At 44.5% G+C, this 18,201-nt stretch overlaps 2 protein-coding genes across 2 annotated transcripts in view; both read right to left on the minus strand.

The window, feature by feature from the left end:
• Positions 1-18,201, minus strand: part of gcnt7 (glucosaminyl (N-acetyl) transferase family member 7) — a 420,025-nt gene that overhangs the window by 323,492 nt on the left and 78,332 nt on the right. The gene's annotated exons all lie outside the window — the stretch shown is intronic.
• The window catches only part of spo11 (SPO11 initiator of meiotic double stranded breaks), a 52,897-nt gene that overhangs the window by 29,389 nt on the left and 5,307 nt on the right, over positions 1-18,201 (minus strand). Inside the window, exons 2-6 of the mRNA XM_078236047.1 lie at positions 7,127-7,178; positions 6,888-6,976; positions 5,477-5,590; positions 4,117-4,205; positions 148-214 (exon numbers count right to left, since the gene is read on the minus strand). Of these exons, the coding sequence (XP_078092173.1) occupies positions 148-214; positions 4,117-4,205; positions 5,477-5,590; positions 6,888-6,976; positions 7,127-7,178 (411 nt within the window). The remainder of the gene's footprint in view (positions 1-147; positions 215-4,116; positions 4,206-5,476; positions 5,591-6,887; positions 6,977-7,126; positions 7,179-18,201) is intronic.

Here is an 18,201-nt window from a genome sequence, read left to right on the forward strand (position 1 = left end):
ATATTGGTAGCCAGCTTTTGTTCATCTTATGATGTCAATTTACAATAAATTATTGCAAGCATATTATTCAGTACAACCTCCAGTATGATGCATTTGCTACCTTCCATGTCATATCTGTTTTGAAATATTATCTTAACGTTCCGTTACCTTTTAGTGGCATAAGTATTGCTCTGCACCAACTTGTAGATCATCGACAGTGCCTTAAGTATTAGAGCTGCAAGACAAAAGGTGCCAGAAACGTTTGTCTTCAAAAACCTATTATTTCTCTCTGTGTCTTACCGTGGTCAAATACAGATCCACGTTCCTCACATAATCATCCTCAAATCTTAGCTGCTATTGAGGGAAGGCACCTCTACACCTTCTAGCACTGAGCTGGGAGCAAGATACTTGGAAGCCTTCTTACATAGTTTTTGTACTCTTTTGGAACCACACTGCATCAGAACATCTAAATGCTTCACACAAACAATAACACACATTGATATAAGCACCTGTAGGAGACAAGAACACAAGAAACAGGAGCAGGAGTGGACCATATGGTCCATCGAGCCCGCTCGCCATTCAATACAATCATGGCTAATCTTGGGCTTCAACCCCACTTTTCAGTCTGCTCCCTATATCCCTTAATTCCCTGAGAGGCTAAATATTTGTCTGTCTTGGCCTTCACCCCAATGGAGCATCTACCTTCTGGGGTAGAGAATCCCAAAGGTTCCTTTGAACACTGTGAGCAAAGTAATTTCTGTTCAGCTCAGTCCTAAACAATCGGCCCCTTATCCTGATACTGTGCATGTGTTTACGATTCCCCGTCAAGCAGAAACAATCTACCTGACCAAGCCCCTTCAGAATTCTTTATGTTTCAATGAGATTGCTTCTCTTCCTTCTAAACTCCACAGGGTATAAGCACATTTACTCAGCCTCTGAATATTTACTCAACATTTACTCAACCTCTGAACTCAGCTAACGTGCAGGGAGGCACAGTGGCACAGTGGTTAGCACTGCTGCCTCGCAGCGTCAAGGATCCGGTTCAATTCCGGCCTCGGGTCACTGTCTGTGTGGAGTTTGCATGTTCTCCCCGTGTCTGCGTGGGTTTCCTCCGGGTGCTTCAGTTTCCTCCCACAGTCCAAAGATGTGTGGGTTAGGTTGATTGGGAATGCTAAATTGGCCCTTAGTTTCAGGGAGATTAGCAATCTAAATATGTGTAGTTGTGGGAATAGAGCCTGGGTGGGATTGCGGTTGCTGCGGACTCGATGGGCAGAATGGCCTCCTTCTGCACTGTCGGGATTCTATGATTTCTCTCATAATCGACAACCCCCTCATCCCAGAGATTAATTTACTGAACGTTCACTCTATCTCCTCCAATGCAAATATATCCCCTCAAATAATAGAGACCAAAACTGCACAGTGTTCCAGATGTGGTCTCACCAAAGCCCTGTACAATCGTAGCAAGATGTCTTTACTTCTGTACTTCAATCTCCTTGCAGTGAAGGCTAATATGCCGTTTGCCCTCCTAAATGTTTGCTGTACCTGCATGTTAACTTCTTGCATTCCTTGTACAGACACCCAAGTCTCTTTGAACAAGAACATTTACAAGTTTCACGTTTTAAAAAAAACTCTGCTTTTGTTTTTGTACCAAAGAAAACAACTTCACACTTCCCCACATTATACACCACCTGCTATCTTGTTGCCCACTCAAGAGGGGGAGGTTTAAGACAGAGATGAGGAGCAGCTACTTCTCACAGAGGGTTGTGAATCTATGGAACTCACTGCCCCAGGGTGCAGCGGATGCAGAATCAATCAATGGATTCAAGAAGGATAAAGATAAATATTTGATCAAAAGTGGGATAAAGGACTATGGGGAAAAGGCAGGGAAGTGGAGCTGGGATGAGATGGAGATCAGCTGTGATCATATAGAATGGCGGAGCAGGTTCGCAGTGCTGAATTGCCTACTCTTGTTCCTAATTGCTATGTTCCACTCACCTAACCTGTCTAAATCTCTTTGCAGCCTATGTTCTCCCCGCAGCTTACCTTTCCAAGCTTTGTATTGTTAGCAAACTTAGATATATTACTTTTTGTCTCTTCATCTAAGTCATTAATTTGAATTGTAAATAGCTGAGGCCCCAGCACTGATCCTTGTAACACTCCAGTAGTCACAGTCCACCACCCGAAAATGCCCTGTGTATGTCCATTCTCTGCTGCCTGTCCATTAGCCAACCCTTTACCAATGCAAATTTGTTAACTTCAACTCAGTGAGCTGGGTAATTGAATTTATTCAATGCAGAGTTAGACATATTTTTGATAGACATTCTTCCCACTTCACTTGCACCACCCACTTTTTTTTATTAATTTGTGGGACATGGGTGTCACTGGCTGGCCGGCATTTATTGCCCATCCCTAGTTTCCCTTGAGAAGATGGTGGTGAGCTGCCTTCTTGAAATGCTGCAGTCCATGTGCTGTGGGTTGACCCATAATGTCGTAAGGGAGGGAATTCCAGGATTTTGACCCAGCGGCTGCGAAGGAACAGCGATTATATTTCCAAGTCAGGATGCTGAGTGGCTTGGAGGGGAACTTGCAGGTGGTGGTTTTCCCATGTATCTGCTGCTCTTATCCTTCTAGATGGAAGTAGTCATGGGTTTGAAAGGTGCTATCCAAGGATCTTTAGTGAATTGCTACAGTGCATCTTGTAGATGGTACACACTGCTGCTACTGAGCGTCGGTAGTGGAGAGACTGAATGTTTGTAGATGTGGTGCCAATCGGTGGGCTGCTTTGTCTGGATGATGTCAAGCTTCTTGAGTGTTGTTGGAGCTGCTCCCATCCAGGCAAATGGGGAGTATTCCATCACACTCCTGACTTGTGCCTTGTAGATGGTGGATAGGCTTTGAGGAGTCTGGAGATGAGTTACTCGCTGCAGTATTCCTAGCCTCTGACCTCCTCTTGTAGCCACTGTGTTAATGTGGTGAGTCCAGTTGACTTTCTGGTCAATGGTAACTGAAGAAGGGAACGGGTTAATGAACTTTGTAACACTTAAGATTTGTGCAAAGCATTGAAACCCGAACTTTGTAATACTTAGAGATTTGTAAAAAGCATTGCAGAACTTCTTTTCGTGTCTGTAGAACTTGTTTACGTGTTTCCAAAGCAGATAAGAGAAGCAGCTGTCCCTGCTGTGGTACACAAGCTTATGATTTTTCCAGCTAATTGTGTTCAGGAATGTGGCTAACCCAGCTAGTATAAGCTAGAATCCATTTTGTGTTCTTTCATATTATATACTCCTGTTTAACACGGTGGAGCTTACATGCATGCCTTCTGTGATCGTATAATAATAGATTCATACATATTCATTATATATTATTCATCCTTACCGATATAAATTGTTAAATAGGCCCCTGTACTTCAGTTAACTTGTTTGTGCAAACTTATAATCTTGTATGCTGGATAAACAAACCACAGATGTCCGCCACATAGAGGCGACAGAACAGACAGCCTTGAGATGGCCACGATTACACAGACTACGCGAAGGATGGAACCGCCGAAGCAGCAATAATCGTGAAAAAATGCGGACGTGACCAGGGGCGAAAATATATGTATAAATATTCGCTCTTAGCCTGTATTCGGGGAGAGGTCTGGAGACCATATTAGGAATCGGACTTCTCCCACAAGCTTGTGAAAATAAACCACTGTACTTTGACTCACGACTAGTCTCAGAGGTGTTATTTACCTACAACAGTAACCCCAAGGATGTTGACAGTGGGGAATTCAGTAATGATAACACCATTGAATGTCAAGGGGTGCTGGTTAGAGGTCTCTTATTGGTGATGGCCATTGCCTGTCCAGGTTTCTGAGCTCATTCCCCTCTTCTACCTAGTTTATAGGCCTTCTCTTCTCCCCCACCCTCTACAGTTTTAAGTCACTGTCAGGCAAAAAGTTAGTGGGAATCAACTGGTTCAGGCCGCAGCCTTTGGTTAGGCACATGGGCAGCCACAAATGAGATAAACAAATGCAGCTCCTGTGGGAGGAAGTGGGATGATTCCCATTTGGCTGCACATGCACAGAAGGGCTGTTAGTGCCTTGCAAGCAATCACACTGTATTTATATCAGCAGCAATCACTACAATAATTACTTACCAAATCTGTGGATTGATTTGGAGCACTCACACCTCACTTTGCTCACAGTGCAATCAGACACCATCTGCAAGCCAACATTGCCATCAAACCTGTCAAAATGTAAATTGTAAATACATTAGGTGTTGCCTTTGATCAAGAAGTCAGTTAGTGCAATTGGCTGGATGGCTAGTTTCTGATGCAGAGCAACAGTGTGGGTTCAATTCTCAACATTGCCCCCTTGCCTGAGGTGTGGCGATCACCACCAGTCAGCTTTCCCCCTCAAAGGGGAAAGCAGCTACGGTCATCTGGGACTATAGCAACTTTACTGTTTTTGATTAGCCTCCTCTGATGACTCCTCATGTTACACACACCTTTTCAGGCCAAAACGTCAACCTCCCAGCCTTTTGTTCATCACAATCTTTAGTTGCCACCTCCCTGTCCCTTTTGGTAGAAGATAGTAAAATCTGAATCTTCTCATGTAACCATTCACTACTATACCACAACAGCCTCAACCATATATTTCTCTCTTCCCATATGCCCTCTCTGAACTCAATATGTCTATCAGCCAAACCTCCTAATCCCTTGACCTATTTTGAATAAATCAATGATCACTTAACTTCTCTTCCTGATTCCTATATTTTAAATGGCTCCCTTTTGTCAGGCACTGTCTAACTGCTTTTCAAAATTGCCATCATTACAGTTCCCACCAACGCTCCCCCCACCCCCCCCCACCGCACCATCCCACCCCCCCACCCCAACCCTGATCATATATCACTTCATCTTTAACCTTCCTTTCATCTCAAAATTCCTTGAATGTGTTGTCATCAACTAGATTTGTACCCAACTCTGCAGCAACCTTTCTTTAAATCTCTTCACACCTCAGTACTGCTATTCACTTTGTAATCTACACATTTTATTTTACTTTTTGTTGCATTTCTAAAGAAAGTAATTAGTTCAGAATACGTTAACTTCAAAGAAATCCGTATGACTTCTTTCACTTCTATAAGATTGATGGGACGTTTCATTTTCCAGATGTTCATTTAATACCATAGAACCATATAATCCTTACAGTGCAGAAGGAGGCCATTCAGCCAGCAAGTGTGCAACAACTCTGACAGAGCATCTTACCCAGGCCGCCCTGCCCTAGTCCCATAACTCCGTGTATTTACTATGGCAAATCCACCTAACCAACATATCTTGGAATATTACGGGGCAATTTAGCATGACCAATCCACCTAACCGGAGGAAACCCACTCAGACAAGGGTAGAATGGTAGAAGGTGAGAATCGAACCTGGGCCCCTGGTGCTCTGGGGCAACAGTGCTAACCAGTGTGCCACCCACGGTTACTTAGAGTTTTGCATTAATACAATAAAAACATACCGAATATTTTCCCAGGACGATCGTTTACCGAAAATAATAACTGGGGCTTCTCCCCTCGCAAGATATGTGAGTGTCTCTTTGATAATGTTTTCAATTGCTTTAAGAACATCCGAACTGAAAGAGAAGTGACATTAATCAGTACGTTTACTGTACAGAAATAGTGCAGATCAAAGAAGTTGTCATGCTGAAACTGGAATATCCTGAATAAGGTATGAAAACTTAAAAGTGCTAATTAGTTTATTGTCAAGACCTTATGAACAATCAGATCTGTATTACCTTCTGCACTCCTGAGAGATGTGTGTCAAAGACAGACACTCACACCTCATTTGTAGATTTTGGCTTTTTTTCAGGTTTTGCTGTAATGAGATCTGGATCCAAATGGTCCTGGGAAAAACCGAACTGAGGATTTGTGGGCAGGTAGGTGGCACTTGATATCACTGTCAATGGTGAATTCCATCATTTTGCTGAAATTTAAAGGTCGGCTGATCGGACAAACATTGGCGGTATTTAATTTGTCCTGCTCCTTGTTGCAGGACATACATGGGCAATTTTCCACTTTGTTGAGTAGATGCGTGTGTACCTATAACAGTTTGGCTACAGGTGGGGCGAAGTCTAAACCATTGCAGCAAGGATATAGTTGGGGTCTTTTGCTGTATCCATGTTCTCAGCTACTCTTGATATCACACAAAGTGAATCAAATTGGCTTAAGACTGAAATCTTTAATGGCAGCAACCTCAGATCAAGATGCAATGCAAGCAGGCTTTTTCCGCTGAGGCTAGGGGAGAAAAAAACCAGAGGGCATGGGTTAAGGGTGAAAGGAGAAAAGTTTAAAGGGAATATTAGGGGGGGCTTCTTCACGCAGAGAGTGGTGGGAGTGTGGAATGAGCTGCCGGATAAAGTGGTAAATGCGGGGTCACTTTTAACATTTAAGAAAAACTTGGACGGGTTCATGGATGAGAGGGGTGTGGAGGGATATGGTCCAAGTGCAGGTCAGTGGGACTAGGCATAAAATGGTTCGGCACAGACAAGAAGGGCCAAAAGGCCTGTTTCTGAGCTGTAATTTTCTATGGTTCTATGCATCATCCACTGAGCAATTCTGGCTGAAGATAGTTACAAATGTTTCAGCCTTGACTTTTGCACTGTCGTAATAGGCTCTGCCATTTCTGAGGATGGAAATATTCATGGAAGCTGTCCTTCTTGATCCTGTTTGTCCATCACCATTCACAACTCAATATGCCAAGACTGCAAAGCTTCGATTTAATCCATTGGTCACTTTGCTCTGTCAATAGCATGCTCCTTTTGTTATTTAGAATACATAAAGTCCTGTATTGTAGCATCACCAGTTTGGGAACTTATTTTAAGTACCCTGGTGCTTTCTTCTAACACCTCTTTGAACAAGGGTTGGTCTCACCTGAACTCCTCTGGCAGGTTCTGCTTGCCAGGTGCATGGCATGCATGCCAGGTGCCATAATTCACATCAACGTGAGGGGGATTATGTGACTGTGGAGGAGAGAATTTTAGGTATAGAGGCCTGATAATTAGATGTAAATTAATTGTAATGGGCTTTCCGATGTTGACGGCTTCCCATTACATCATTGGTGGGGGGAACAATTGCACCAGCATAAATCGAGTTTTGGGCTCTCGCAATACTTTGCACTCCAGTGTGATCAGGAACGTGAAATCCTGCTGATAGAAATTTGATCTAGAAATTCCAGAGAATGTACTTGTGTTCACATTATTACATTGCGCAGAAATCTCACACATAGGCACACTTTCAGTTTTGAGGACTCTCTTTTTGAACAAATGACCACAGTCTAAAAAAGCTTTTGATAAACAATCATTTCCAGCTACCTTTGCAGATGTTGGAAATTCTGCAGTGAAATGTTCTGGGGACCCAGGTTTGAACCAAAGCAGATGGTGGAATTTGAATTTAAGAAAAAAAAATCTGGAATTAATAATCTACTGATGATTCTAAAACCATTGCCAATTGTCAGAAAAACCCATCTGATTTATTAATCCCTTTAGGGAAGGAAATCTGCTGTCCTTACCTGATCTGGCCGACATGTGACTCCGGAGCCACAGCAATGTGGTGACTCTCAACTGCCTTTTGAAATGGCCTAGCAAGCCACTCAGTTCAAGGGCAACTAGAGATGGGCAATGAACGCTGATCAGCCAGCAATGCCCTTGTCCCGTGAATGAGTAAAAAAAAACAGAGAATGGAGGACTCCATGATTACTGACTCTCAAAATTGATGAGGGCCCAGTCACAGGCACTTATTCAAAGACATCCTGAGGTGAGTCGTACTTTTAATAGATTAATGGATCAAGACGAAAAGCAAGATTTGGGTGATAGCCAGCAATGAATGAATCCCTGAAATACAATGGAAATAATTGCTAAATATTTCTGATGTGACTCAAAATATCACTATCTAAGGAATTGTGCAAACGTCACGTATTTGAAGTAACTCATAAAATAGACAGTTCTGATAAGAATGATTGGCAAGAAAGCTTTGCATTAGTGACAGAAAACTTAAGTCATCCCACGAGTATCTTGGTTGCCGGTTCTTTCAATTGTGTTGAACTGGATAGTGGCTGTACCTCAACAGTGTGTGGGGTCAACTGGCTAAACAGTTATTTGAAAACCCCTGACAAAGCAGATAAAGAGAGTTGAGGAATATGAAAATGCTACCTGCTCTCGATTCGGGAACAAGAATACATTAACGTGTTTATAGAGAGTGGTCCTCTCATGTGATGTTGCAGAAAATGTGTCATTTCATCAGCACTGATGTGGTTCAGAATGACATATCGTTATTGCTGAGTAAGTCCTCGATTGGAAAAAAACAAAGGTGCATTTAGACATGGAAAATGACAAAGCATTTGTTCTTTGATCATGTTACGATGCAGAGGTTGATTCCCTTTTGAGAAGCCGCGCCGAATCCCCCAAAGAGGAATACCTCGCTTTGTAATCTGTTAAAAGTGTTTGGGGAGGTGAACTGTTCTTCATTAGCGTTTAGAGGTTCATTAACAGAAATACCTGACACTCACTTTAAGTGAACAATCAACAAGTTATTTATTTAACCAACCGGGAACTTTAACTAAACAAGTAACATATTGATTAAAGTAAGATACGACTGGAATGCTGTTCAAATAAATACAAGGACCATTCATTACCAAAAAAAAACTTGTCACTCTCAAAAAAATATACAACCAGGTGTTTTGGCTTTGGAAAACCTTTGGAGTTCTTCTGTCAATTCCGCTATCTATAAGCACGTTCTGATTTGGTACCCTTCGTTAGATAGATGGAGAGTTCTCTTCAGAGATATTTTAAGCTGGCAGGGAGCTGCTCGTCCCTCTCTAGGTGTTGAGAGGTGGCAGCCCTTCAGTTGAACTACAGGCAGGCAGTTGAGTTCCTCTTTATAACTGAGATGACCTGATCAATTTTCCTACACCAGGATTGGTCTGATGTTGTCAACAACAGCAAATTCAAATTTGATAGATTCCTGATAGCTGAATGACTTCTTCAAACTGATAGGCTGTCAAAATTCAAAAGCCTGCAAAGCCTGTTACCCAGACAACCTTAATGCTTGGTCCTTGTTACAAATGTTGCAATCTGTGTACTCGGCATTTTAAACATCCAAGCACTGACGCAAAATCAGCTTTAAAAGGGACCACACTTCATAAACCCAACTTCACAACAATAAGCAGTTAACTTATAGTTCACTGGATCCAGACATTACTGTATTCCATTGAGGACACTCAGGTGTTTCCCATCCCTCTGGAGATAAAAGTCTGGCTAACAAGAGGAGAATCATGTGGAAATTCAACAAACAATTTACCCATCCTTCATCACAAAAGTTAAACATTGTGGATCAAGAAATGAATCCCTTGCAGAACGCATCACGGTCTCAATGTGATGTAGAAGACACCACCACCACTACCCCCGGTATTAGCCTGGGAATTAGCCATGGATCTGGAGGTGAGGGACCAGGATTGGAATGTTTATCTGCTACATTTTGTTGATATGGCAACCAGGTTCAACATATCCACCTCAATGAACAACAAGAACAGATGGATAATAGTGGATAAAGTCATGGAAAAGTGGGTTGGCACAGTCCTTGGGTCAGCAACAGAATTCCTAACCGTTACTGGAGGTGAATTTATGAATGAAGAGTTTAGGGACATGCATGCAAGCTTAAATATTATAGTGATGCACACCACTGTAGAAATTTCATTCAGCAAAGGGTTGTGCAACAGAAACCATGCCATCGTTGGAATTTTACACAAAATACTAGCAGATCAGCCACGCAGCAAGTTAGGAATGGCATAGGCAGAGCATTTGAAAAATTCCTTACAGATGATTGGCAGGTATAGCCAATAACAATTAGTCTGCAGCCAGAATCTAAAATTGCCGTCAGTACTACATGCCGATCCTCCGGCACTAGAGCAAATGACTATTAGCTCTACTTTCGCCTCTTAAATGTGCTAATTGCTGGCAGAAAAGCATTTATGAAAGCTGAAGCATTTGAAAAAATTAGGAGAGCTTTAAGTCATCGCAAGACCGCCTGGGGGAGATTTCTCTTCTGGTGACCTGGTTTATTATAAGAGAGGACACAGGGAATGGAGAGATCCAGGAAAAAATATTGGACGTGAATAACAATAGAATGTTACATAGATTGTATCCGGGACCGGATGGGATGTACCCCAGGTTACTGTGGGAGGCGAGGGAAGAGATTGCAGAGCCTCTGGTGATGATCTTTGCGTCGTCGATGGAGACGGGAGAGGTTCCGGAGGATTGGAGGATTGCGGATATGGTTCCTATATTCAAGAAAGGGAATAGGGATAGCCCAGGAAATTACCGACCGGTGAGTCTAACCTCAGTGGGTTGGTAAGTTGATGGAGAAGATCCTGAGGGACAGGATTAGTATGCTCAAAAGTAGTCAGCACGACTTTGTCAAAGGCAAATCGTGCCTTACGAGCCTGGTGTTCTTTGAAAATGTGACTAAACACATTGACGAAGGAAAAGCGGTAGATGTGGTTTACATGGACTTCAGCAAGGCGTTCGATAAGGTCCCCCATGCAAGACTTCTCGAGAAAGTGAGAGGGCATGGGGTCCAAGAGGCTGTTGTCTTGTGGATCCAGAACTGGCTTGCCTGCAGAAGGCAGAGAGTGGTTGTAGATGGGTCTTTTTCTGAATGGAGGTCGGTCACCAGTGGAGTGCCCCAGGGGTCTGTTCTGGGACCCTTGCTGTTTGTCATTTTCATAAATGACCTGGATGAGGAAGTGGAGGGATGGGTTGGTAAGTTTGCCGACGACACGAAGGTTGGTGGTGCTGTGGATAATTTGGAGGGATGTCAGAAGCTGCAGCGTGACATAGATAGGATGCAAGACTGGGCGGAGAACTGGCAGATGCACTTCAACCCGGATAAATGTGTAGTGGTCCATTTTGGCAGGTCAAATGGGATGAAGGAGTATAATATCAAAGGTAAGACTCTTAGCAGTGTAGAGGATCAGAAGAACCTTGGGGTCCGGGTCCATAGGACTCTTAAATCGCCCTCGCAGGTAGAGGAGGTGGTTAAGAAGGCGTATGGTGTGCTGGCCTTCATCAATCGAGGGATTGACTTTAAGAGTCGGGAGATAATGATGCAGCTTTATAAGACCCTCGTCAGACCCCACTTAGAGTACTGTGCTCAGTTCTGGTCGCCTCATTACAGGAAGGATGTAGAAATTATTGAAAGGGTGCAGAGAAGATTTACAAGGATATTGCCTAGATTGGGTGGCATGCCTTATGAGGATAGGTTGAGGGAGCTCGGTCTTTTCTCCTTGGAGAGACGAAGGATGAGAGGTGACCTGATAGAGGTGTACAAGATGTTGAGAGGTATAGATGGGGTGGATTCTCAGATGCTTTTTCCCAGGGCTGAAATGGCTGCTACGAGAGGACACAGGTTTAAGGTGCTGGGGAGTAGGTACAGAGGAGAAGTCAGGGGTAAGTTTTTCACTCAGAGGGTGGTGGGTGAGTGGAATCGGCTGCCGTTAATGGTGGTGGAGGCAAACTCGATAGGGTCTTTTAAGAGACTTCTGGATGAGTACATGGGACCTAATAGGATTGAGGGTTATAGGTAAGCCTACATATAGGCCTAGGTAGGTAGGGACATGACTGGCACAACTTGTGGGCCAAAGGGCCTGTTTGTGCTGTAGTTTTTCTATGTTTCTATGTTTCTTCTACCATGACCTTCACTGCTGCCTTGCTTTGAATGGTTATTGGATCTTCCATGGGGCAGCGTAGTGGCACAGTGGTTAGCACCGCTGCCCCAGGGACCGGGGTTCAATTCCTGACATGGATAGATAGATAAGTCACCGGGACCAGTTGGGATTTACCCCAGGTTACTGAGGGAGGCGAGGGAAGAGATTGCAGAGCCTCCGGCAATGATCTTTGTGTCGTCGATGGAGATGGGAGAGGTTCCGGAGGATTGGAGGATTGCGGATGTGGTTCCTATATTCAAGAAAGGGAATAGGGATAGCCCAGGAAATTACCGACCGGTGAGTCTAACCTCAGTGGTTGGTAAGTTGATGGAGAAGATCCTGAGGGACAGGATTTATGAATATTTAGAGAAGTTTAGTATGCTCAAAAGTAGTCAGCACGGCTTTGTCAAAGACAAATCGTGCCTTACGAGCCTGGTGGAGTTCTTTGAAAAAGTGACTAAACACATTGACGAAGGAAAAGCGGTAGATGTGGTTTACATGGACAAGGCGTTCGATAAGGTCCCCCAAACAAGACTTCTCGAGAAAGTGAGAGGGCATGGGATCCAAGGGGCTGTTGCCTTGTGGATCCAGAACTAGCTTGTCTGCAGAAGGCAGAGAGTGGTTGTAGATGGGTCTTTTTCTGAATGGAGGTTGGTCACCAGTGGAGTGCCCCAGGGATCTGTTCTGGGACCCTTGCTGTTTGTCATTTTCATAAATGACCTGGATGAGGAAGTGGAGGGATGGGTTGGTAAGTTTGCCGACGACACGAAGGTTGGTGGTGCTGTGGATAGTTTGGAGGGATGTCAGAAGCTGCAGCGTGACATAGATAGGATGCAAGACTGGGCGGAGAACTGGCAGATGGACTTCAACCCGGATAAATGTGTAGTGGTACATTTTGGTAGGTCAAATGGGATGAAGGAGTATAATATCAAAGGTAAGACTCTTAGCAGTGTAGAGGATCAGAAGGACCTTGGGGTCTGGGTCCATAGGACTCTTAAATCGGCCTCGCAGGTAGAGGAGGTGGTTAAGAAGGTGTATGGTGTGCTGGCCTTCATCAATCGAGGGATTGAGTTTAGGTGTCGGGAGATAATGATGCAGCTTTATAAGACCCTCGTCAGACCCCACTTAGAGTACTGTGCTCAGTTCTGGTCGCCTCATTACAGGAAGGATGTAGAAATTATTGAAAGGGTGCAGAAAAGATTTACAAGGATATTGCCTGGATTGGGTGGCATGCCTTATGAGGATAGGTTGAGGGAGCTCGGTCTTTTCTCCTTGGAGAGACGAAGGATGAGAGGTGACCTGATAGAGGTGTACAAGATGTTGAGAGCTATAGATGGGGTGGATTCTCAGAGGCTTTTTCCCAGGGCTGAAATGGCTGCTACGAGAGGACACAGGTTTAGGGTGCTGGGGATTAGGTACAGAGGAGAAGTCAGGGGTAAGTTTTTCACTCAGAGGGTGGTGGGTGAGTGGAATCGGCTGCCGTTAATGGTGGTGGAGGCAAACTCGATAGGGTCTTTTAAGAGACTTCTGGATGAGTACATGGGACTTAATAGGATTGAGGGTTATAGGTAAGCCTATATATAGGCCTAGGTAGGTAGGGACATGACCGGCACAACTTGTGGGCCGAAGGGCCTGTTTGTGTTGTAGTTTTTCTATGTTCTATGTTCTATAACCGATTTTGTGGGATAATGTACCATCTACAAAAAGTGTAAATGAGAAACGGCTTAGGATAGACAGATGGAGAGGAAAGAAATCTCGAAGTTGAGGTGTTTAGATATGAAGCATCAACTATTGGATCACTTCACTAAGAGGAATGCCTTTACAGAAAAATTGTTGAAAATTCTCGAAGGATGTCTTGCTTTGTAACAGCGGAGAATCTGAAATTAGTTATTTTCTTTCTGTGTTTTTTGTATCTGTGTATCTTTGTCGAAATATAATTATTTTTTAAGAAAGCGAATCTTGCAATGTGAGAAATGCAGGTCCCTTTAAGAGTAAACCAGGACTAGCTTCAAAGTGAATTGAAAGCAGGTGATGCTTATTGAAGCTTGTATTTAAGAGCAGTTTTTGGCCACAGTGGGGGAATTGCTTCTGGATAGGGCAAGGATTCAGAAAGCAAGAGCGGAAACTGGGGTCTGTACTGAATTAAAGTACAACGTTAAAGCAGTTGTGAAAAACAGAATGCCTTCTGCTGCTTGATTTTATAAATATCCACCTGTAGAATAGCTCTCACTGTGAAGACAGCACTTAATCTTCAAAGGACTGTATGTTGAACACTCTTACTGACAATATTATGGAAAGGTGCATCTGTAGATGTAGCTTGAAGACAAGATCAAGCTTGTCCTGTTTATTTTATCTTCCATAGGACACTATGGCAGCTGGGGTCTTTAGGACACAGCTAACACTGGCAGTAGTGGTGCTACCAAGCTACTCTGTGATGGAAACTGGAAGCACCCCACACAGAATACATTCCGTGCCCTTGCGATCCATGGTGCTTCTCCATATGGAGATTTATTCATTAATTGAGGGAGGGAGTTAAGTGGAATCAACAGGCATTTTCCCTGCCCATGTTTTATCTGATGTGATGAAATTTCGGGGCAATTGGAGTCAATGATGAAGACTTCTAGGCATCTCCTCCTTGTATCATATATCAGTTTGCCACCACCTTTGGTACGTCTGTGATACCAGTGGTACAAGATTTACCTAGTGATGGAGGAGTATGGAAAGGTATGAATCTATGCATATGACTATGTCAGGCTGTTGCTTGTTGAGTTTTTAGGACAGCTCTTCAAATTTTTCACAAGTCCTAGATGTTGGTGAGAAAGAATTTGCAGTGTTGACTTTGCAGGGTGGTTGTGCCTTTTTCCATGTCTATTGCCTAGGCTGGTGCGAGTTTTACTTTTTATTAGACTTTGGGCAGGATTTTCCCGTCCCACCACCCCACCATGGGGGGGGGGGGGGGGGGGTGGTCTAATGACAGCTGGTTGTGAGGGGGAAATGCGGAGGATGCAGATGGAGGCCCGACAGGATTCACCCCTCCACACCCTCTCCCCAGATTGTCCACGATGCTCGTGGGAATTCATGCTTGTCCAGAACACATCCAAAGTTTGGAATGGAGGCCTCCAGCATATGTGGACAAGGGAACACACAGCAGTGGATGGGGGAGCATCTTCCAGCTTCAGTATCTTTGAAGATGTCCAGCTTCAGAGTGTTCCTGGATGTCTTTCTTCAGGAGGTCCATCTGCTTTCTTCAACAGTGGGTCAGTTTGGTCCAGATGCCTTTAAAAAATGGCAACTGAATGTCCAGCCTGCCTTGCATTACATCAAGAAGCCCAAATGCAGCCAGGGTCGCGCAATGCTATGCAAATCCCCCGCAGCCTCTGTAATGGGAAATACTTCCGTTCCTGCTACGGGACTTAGTCCCGGATGGAAAATTTGTTGTAGCAGTTGGATCCAACTTCTCAGAGGGCAGTCAGAGTCGGCTAGATTACTGTGCATCCAGATTCACAAATAAGGTGGGATTTTCCCATCTCATCAGCAGCAGGAATCATGGCGGGTGGAGTGATATCAAGTCAGTTTTCTGCCAGTGGGAAAATAAGTTGAATTTTCTTCTCCCAATTTTCATAGCAGGTAAACGTTCCCACTGCTCCATGTTGGGAACTGCATTTTCATACCTTTGCATCTCATGAATGCTCATTAAAAACCCAGCTCGCCAGCATCATGAGACCATAAGACATAGGAGTAAAAGTAGGCCACTCAGCCCATCGAGTGTGCTCCGCCATTCAATCATGGCTGATATTTTTTTCATCCCCATTCTCCTGCCTTTTTCCCATAATGCCTGATCCCCTTATTAATCAAGAACCTATCTATCTCTGTCTTAAAGACACTCAATGACCCCCCCGGCCTCCACAGCCTTCTGCAGCAAAGAGTTCCACAGATTCACCACTCTCTGGCTGAAGAAATTCCTCCTCATCTCTGTTTTAAAGGATCATCTCTTTAGCCTGAGGTTGTGCCTTCTGGTTCTAGCTTTTCCTACGAGTGGAAACATCCTCTTCACGTCCACTCTATCCAGGCGTCGCAGTATCCTGTAAGTTTCAATAAGATCCCCCCTCATCATCTAAACTCCAACAAGTACAGATCCAGAGTTCTCAAACCTTTCTCATGTCTGCACTCAAATTTAATTGACCGACCAATGGCTAACCGGACTGAGTCAAGGGACAGGGGGAGAGGGGGGGTGCAGAGGTGATTGGAGCACAGGAGGGAAGGTGTGGATAGAGACACAATTTGGAGGGGGAGGAGGTGGTGCATAAAGAAAGACTGGGGTATTGAGCAGCAGTGTCAGGTTCAGAAATTAAAGGCGGTCCTCGGGCAGTGAGGCCCTGCTAAAGGCTATGCCTGGCACACGTGTATCTTGGCCCTAATCCAGAGAGGTGGCAGGCCTGTCGGTGCTTTATCAGTCATGCATAGCATGGTGTGCAGAATCATAGAATCATAGAAACCCTACAGTGCAGAAGGAGGCCATTCGGCCCATCGAGTCTGCACCGACCACAATCCCACCCAGGCCCTACCCCACATATTTTACCTGCTAATCCCTCTAACCTACGCATCTCAGGACTCTAACCTGGCCAATCAACCTAACCCGCACATCTTTGGACTGTGGGAGGAAACTGGAGCACCCGGAGGAAACCCACGCAGACACGAGGAGAATGTGCAAACTCCACACAGACAGTGACCCGAGCCGGGAATCGAACCCGGGACCCTGGAGCTGTGAAGCAGCAGTGCTAACCACTGTGCTACCGTACCATTCCCCACACATTTGAATCCTGGGGGTTGACAGTTTGATATTGGGTGTAACTGACACAGTCATCATCAGGGGAGTCATCGGTAACCTGTAAATGGGAAACTGGTAAGTAAGAGAAAGGTAGTCGATGGTCTCAAGTAGGTCAATGTGCCCAAGATGGAGAGGGGTGAGGTCAACATCTAACATAAGGACATCCATAGAAAATGGTTCAGCGGAGAGGACAAAAATATCGACTGCAATAATTATGGGTCTATGGTTAAAGGGGGAGGTAGGAGAGCAATCAGAGGGAGGGAAACTTTCACATTGTGAGCTTCCAACACTTGGAAGCTGGGCTCAATAGAATCAGGGCAGCCGATATAATGACGCAGTTGAAAAATAGTGTTGGGGGAAAGAAAAATCGCCATAGGAAAGGACGATCTGAAGGCTTGTGGGAGGAGTTAACTACTGCACTTTCGGGCCAACTGAAGGGGTACCTAATGATTCCACCTCAGGGAATAGAGACAGAGACTTAGCTAAAATAGGTTAGGAAGAGAAAATGTCAAGTGAAGAATTCAGGCACCTTAACTCAAGGTGCGCATTCCGAGAGAATCCATAAGGGCTTGAGCAAAATGTAGACTTGGTATGACTGATCATTTGTCCCTTATGGATGAAAATGAAAACTCAGAACGAGGTTAAAACTATTAAGGGGCCATGTCTACAGTACAACATCCTCCAGACGTTACACATTGCAGTTGCTCAATGACTGCAATCATTAAATTAGTAAGAAGCTGGGTTCTAGTCTATTACAAAGGAAGCTGTCTGACAGTATCCTGACTGAGGTTGATTGTGCATGGCTGTCTTCATCCAGAGAATGAGGGCAGCTTAACGGCTTCACAAAACTCCTTAACTCGGCAATTGAAGGTGATCATTGCAGGGTAAGGTGCAATCACATATCTCAAATATTTTTCCAAAGATGAGGAGTGGACAAAGCAGGCAGCAGGGAACTCTGTCTTCTTCATGGCTTTAATGCAACTGAGAAGGAGGGCCAATCACCATCTGGCAGGGCAAAAGGAAGAACCTCACCTTCAGGAACATGGATTAGCAGGGCCCCATCAAGAGCCATGGAGGTGTTTGGCACGACCCAAGCTGTATTGAAGATGCCTCTCATAATTAGATGAGCGACAGAAATGCTGCTAAAGCCTTCACTTGTCAAGGGATGTGGTGGCTCACATTTGCCACATTCTCCGTAAGGATCTGATGCCACGGGGACGGGATAACCGTACAGTGGTTGTAAGGGTGATCGCCGCATTCAACCTTTTTGCGAATGGCTTGTTCAGCTCCACTGGGGACCTCTGCAGAATATCAAAATCCTCCATTCATAAATGCATCAGAGATCACCAATGCCCTGTTCAGTAAGGCACACAATTATATCCAGTTCTCCCTGGATGAAGCTAGCCAGGCTGCCAGAGGATCTCTACATTCCAACAGGGTGCCATTGGCTGCACATACATGGCCTTAAGAGTGCCCTGGCAGCAGACATTAATATTTATCAATCGCAAAGGTTTCCACTCTCTCAACTTGCAGCTGATCTGCGGTCATTGAAAGGAAATGGGGTTACAGAGTAGGGCCTGGGTGGGATTGTTGTCAGTGCAGGCTCGATGGGCCTGCACTGTAGGGAGTTTATGGTTCTATGGAAATGATGCAGGTTT

This window comes from Mustelus asterias, chromosome 20 (genome assembly GCF_964213995.1).
Source record: "Mustelus asterias chromosome 20, sMusAst1.hap1.1, whole genome shotgun sequence".
In the NCBI taxonomy this organism is placed as follows: domain Eukaryota; kingdom Metazoa; phylum Chordata; class Chondrichthyes; order Carcharhiniformes; family Triakidae; genus Mustelus; species Mustelus asterias.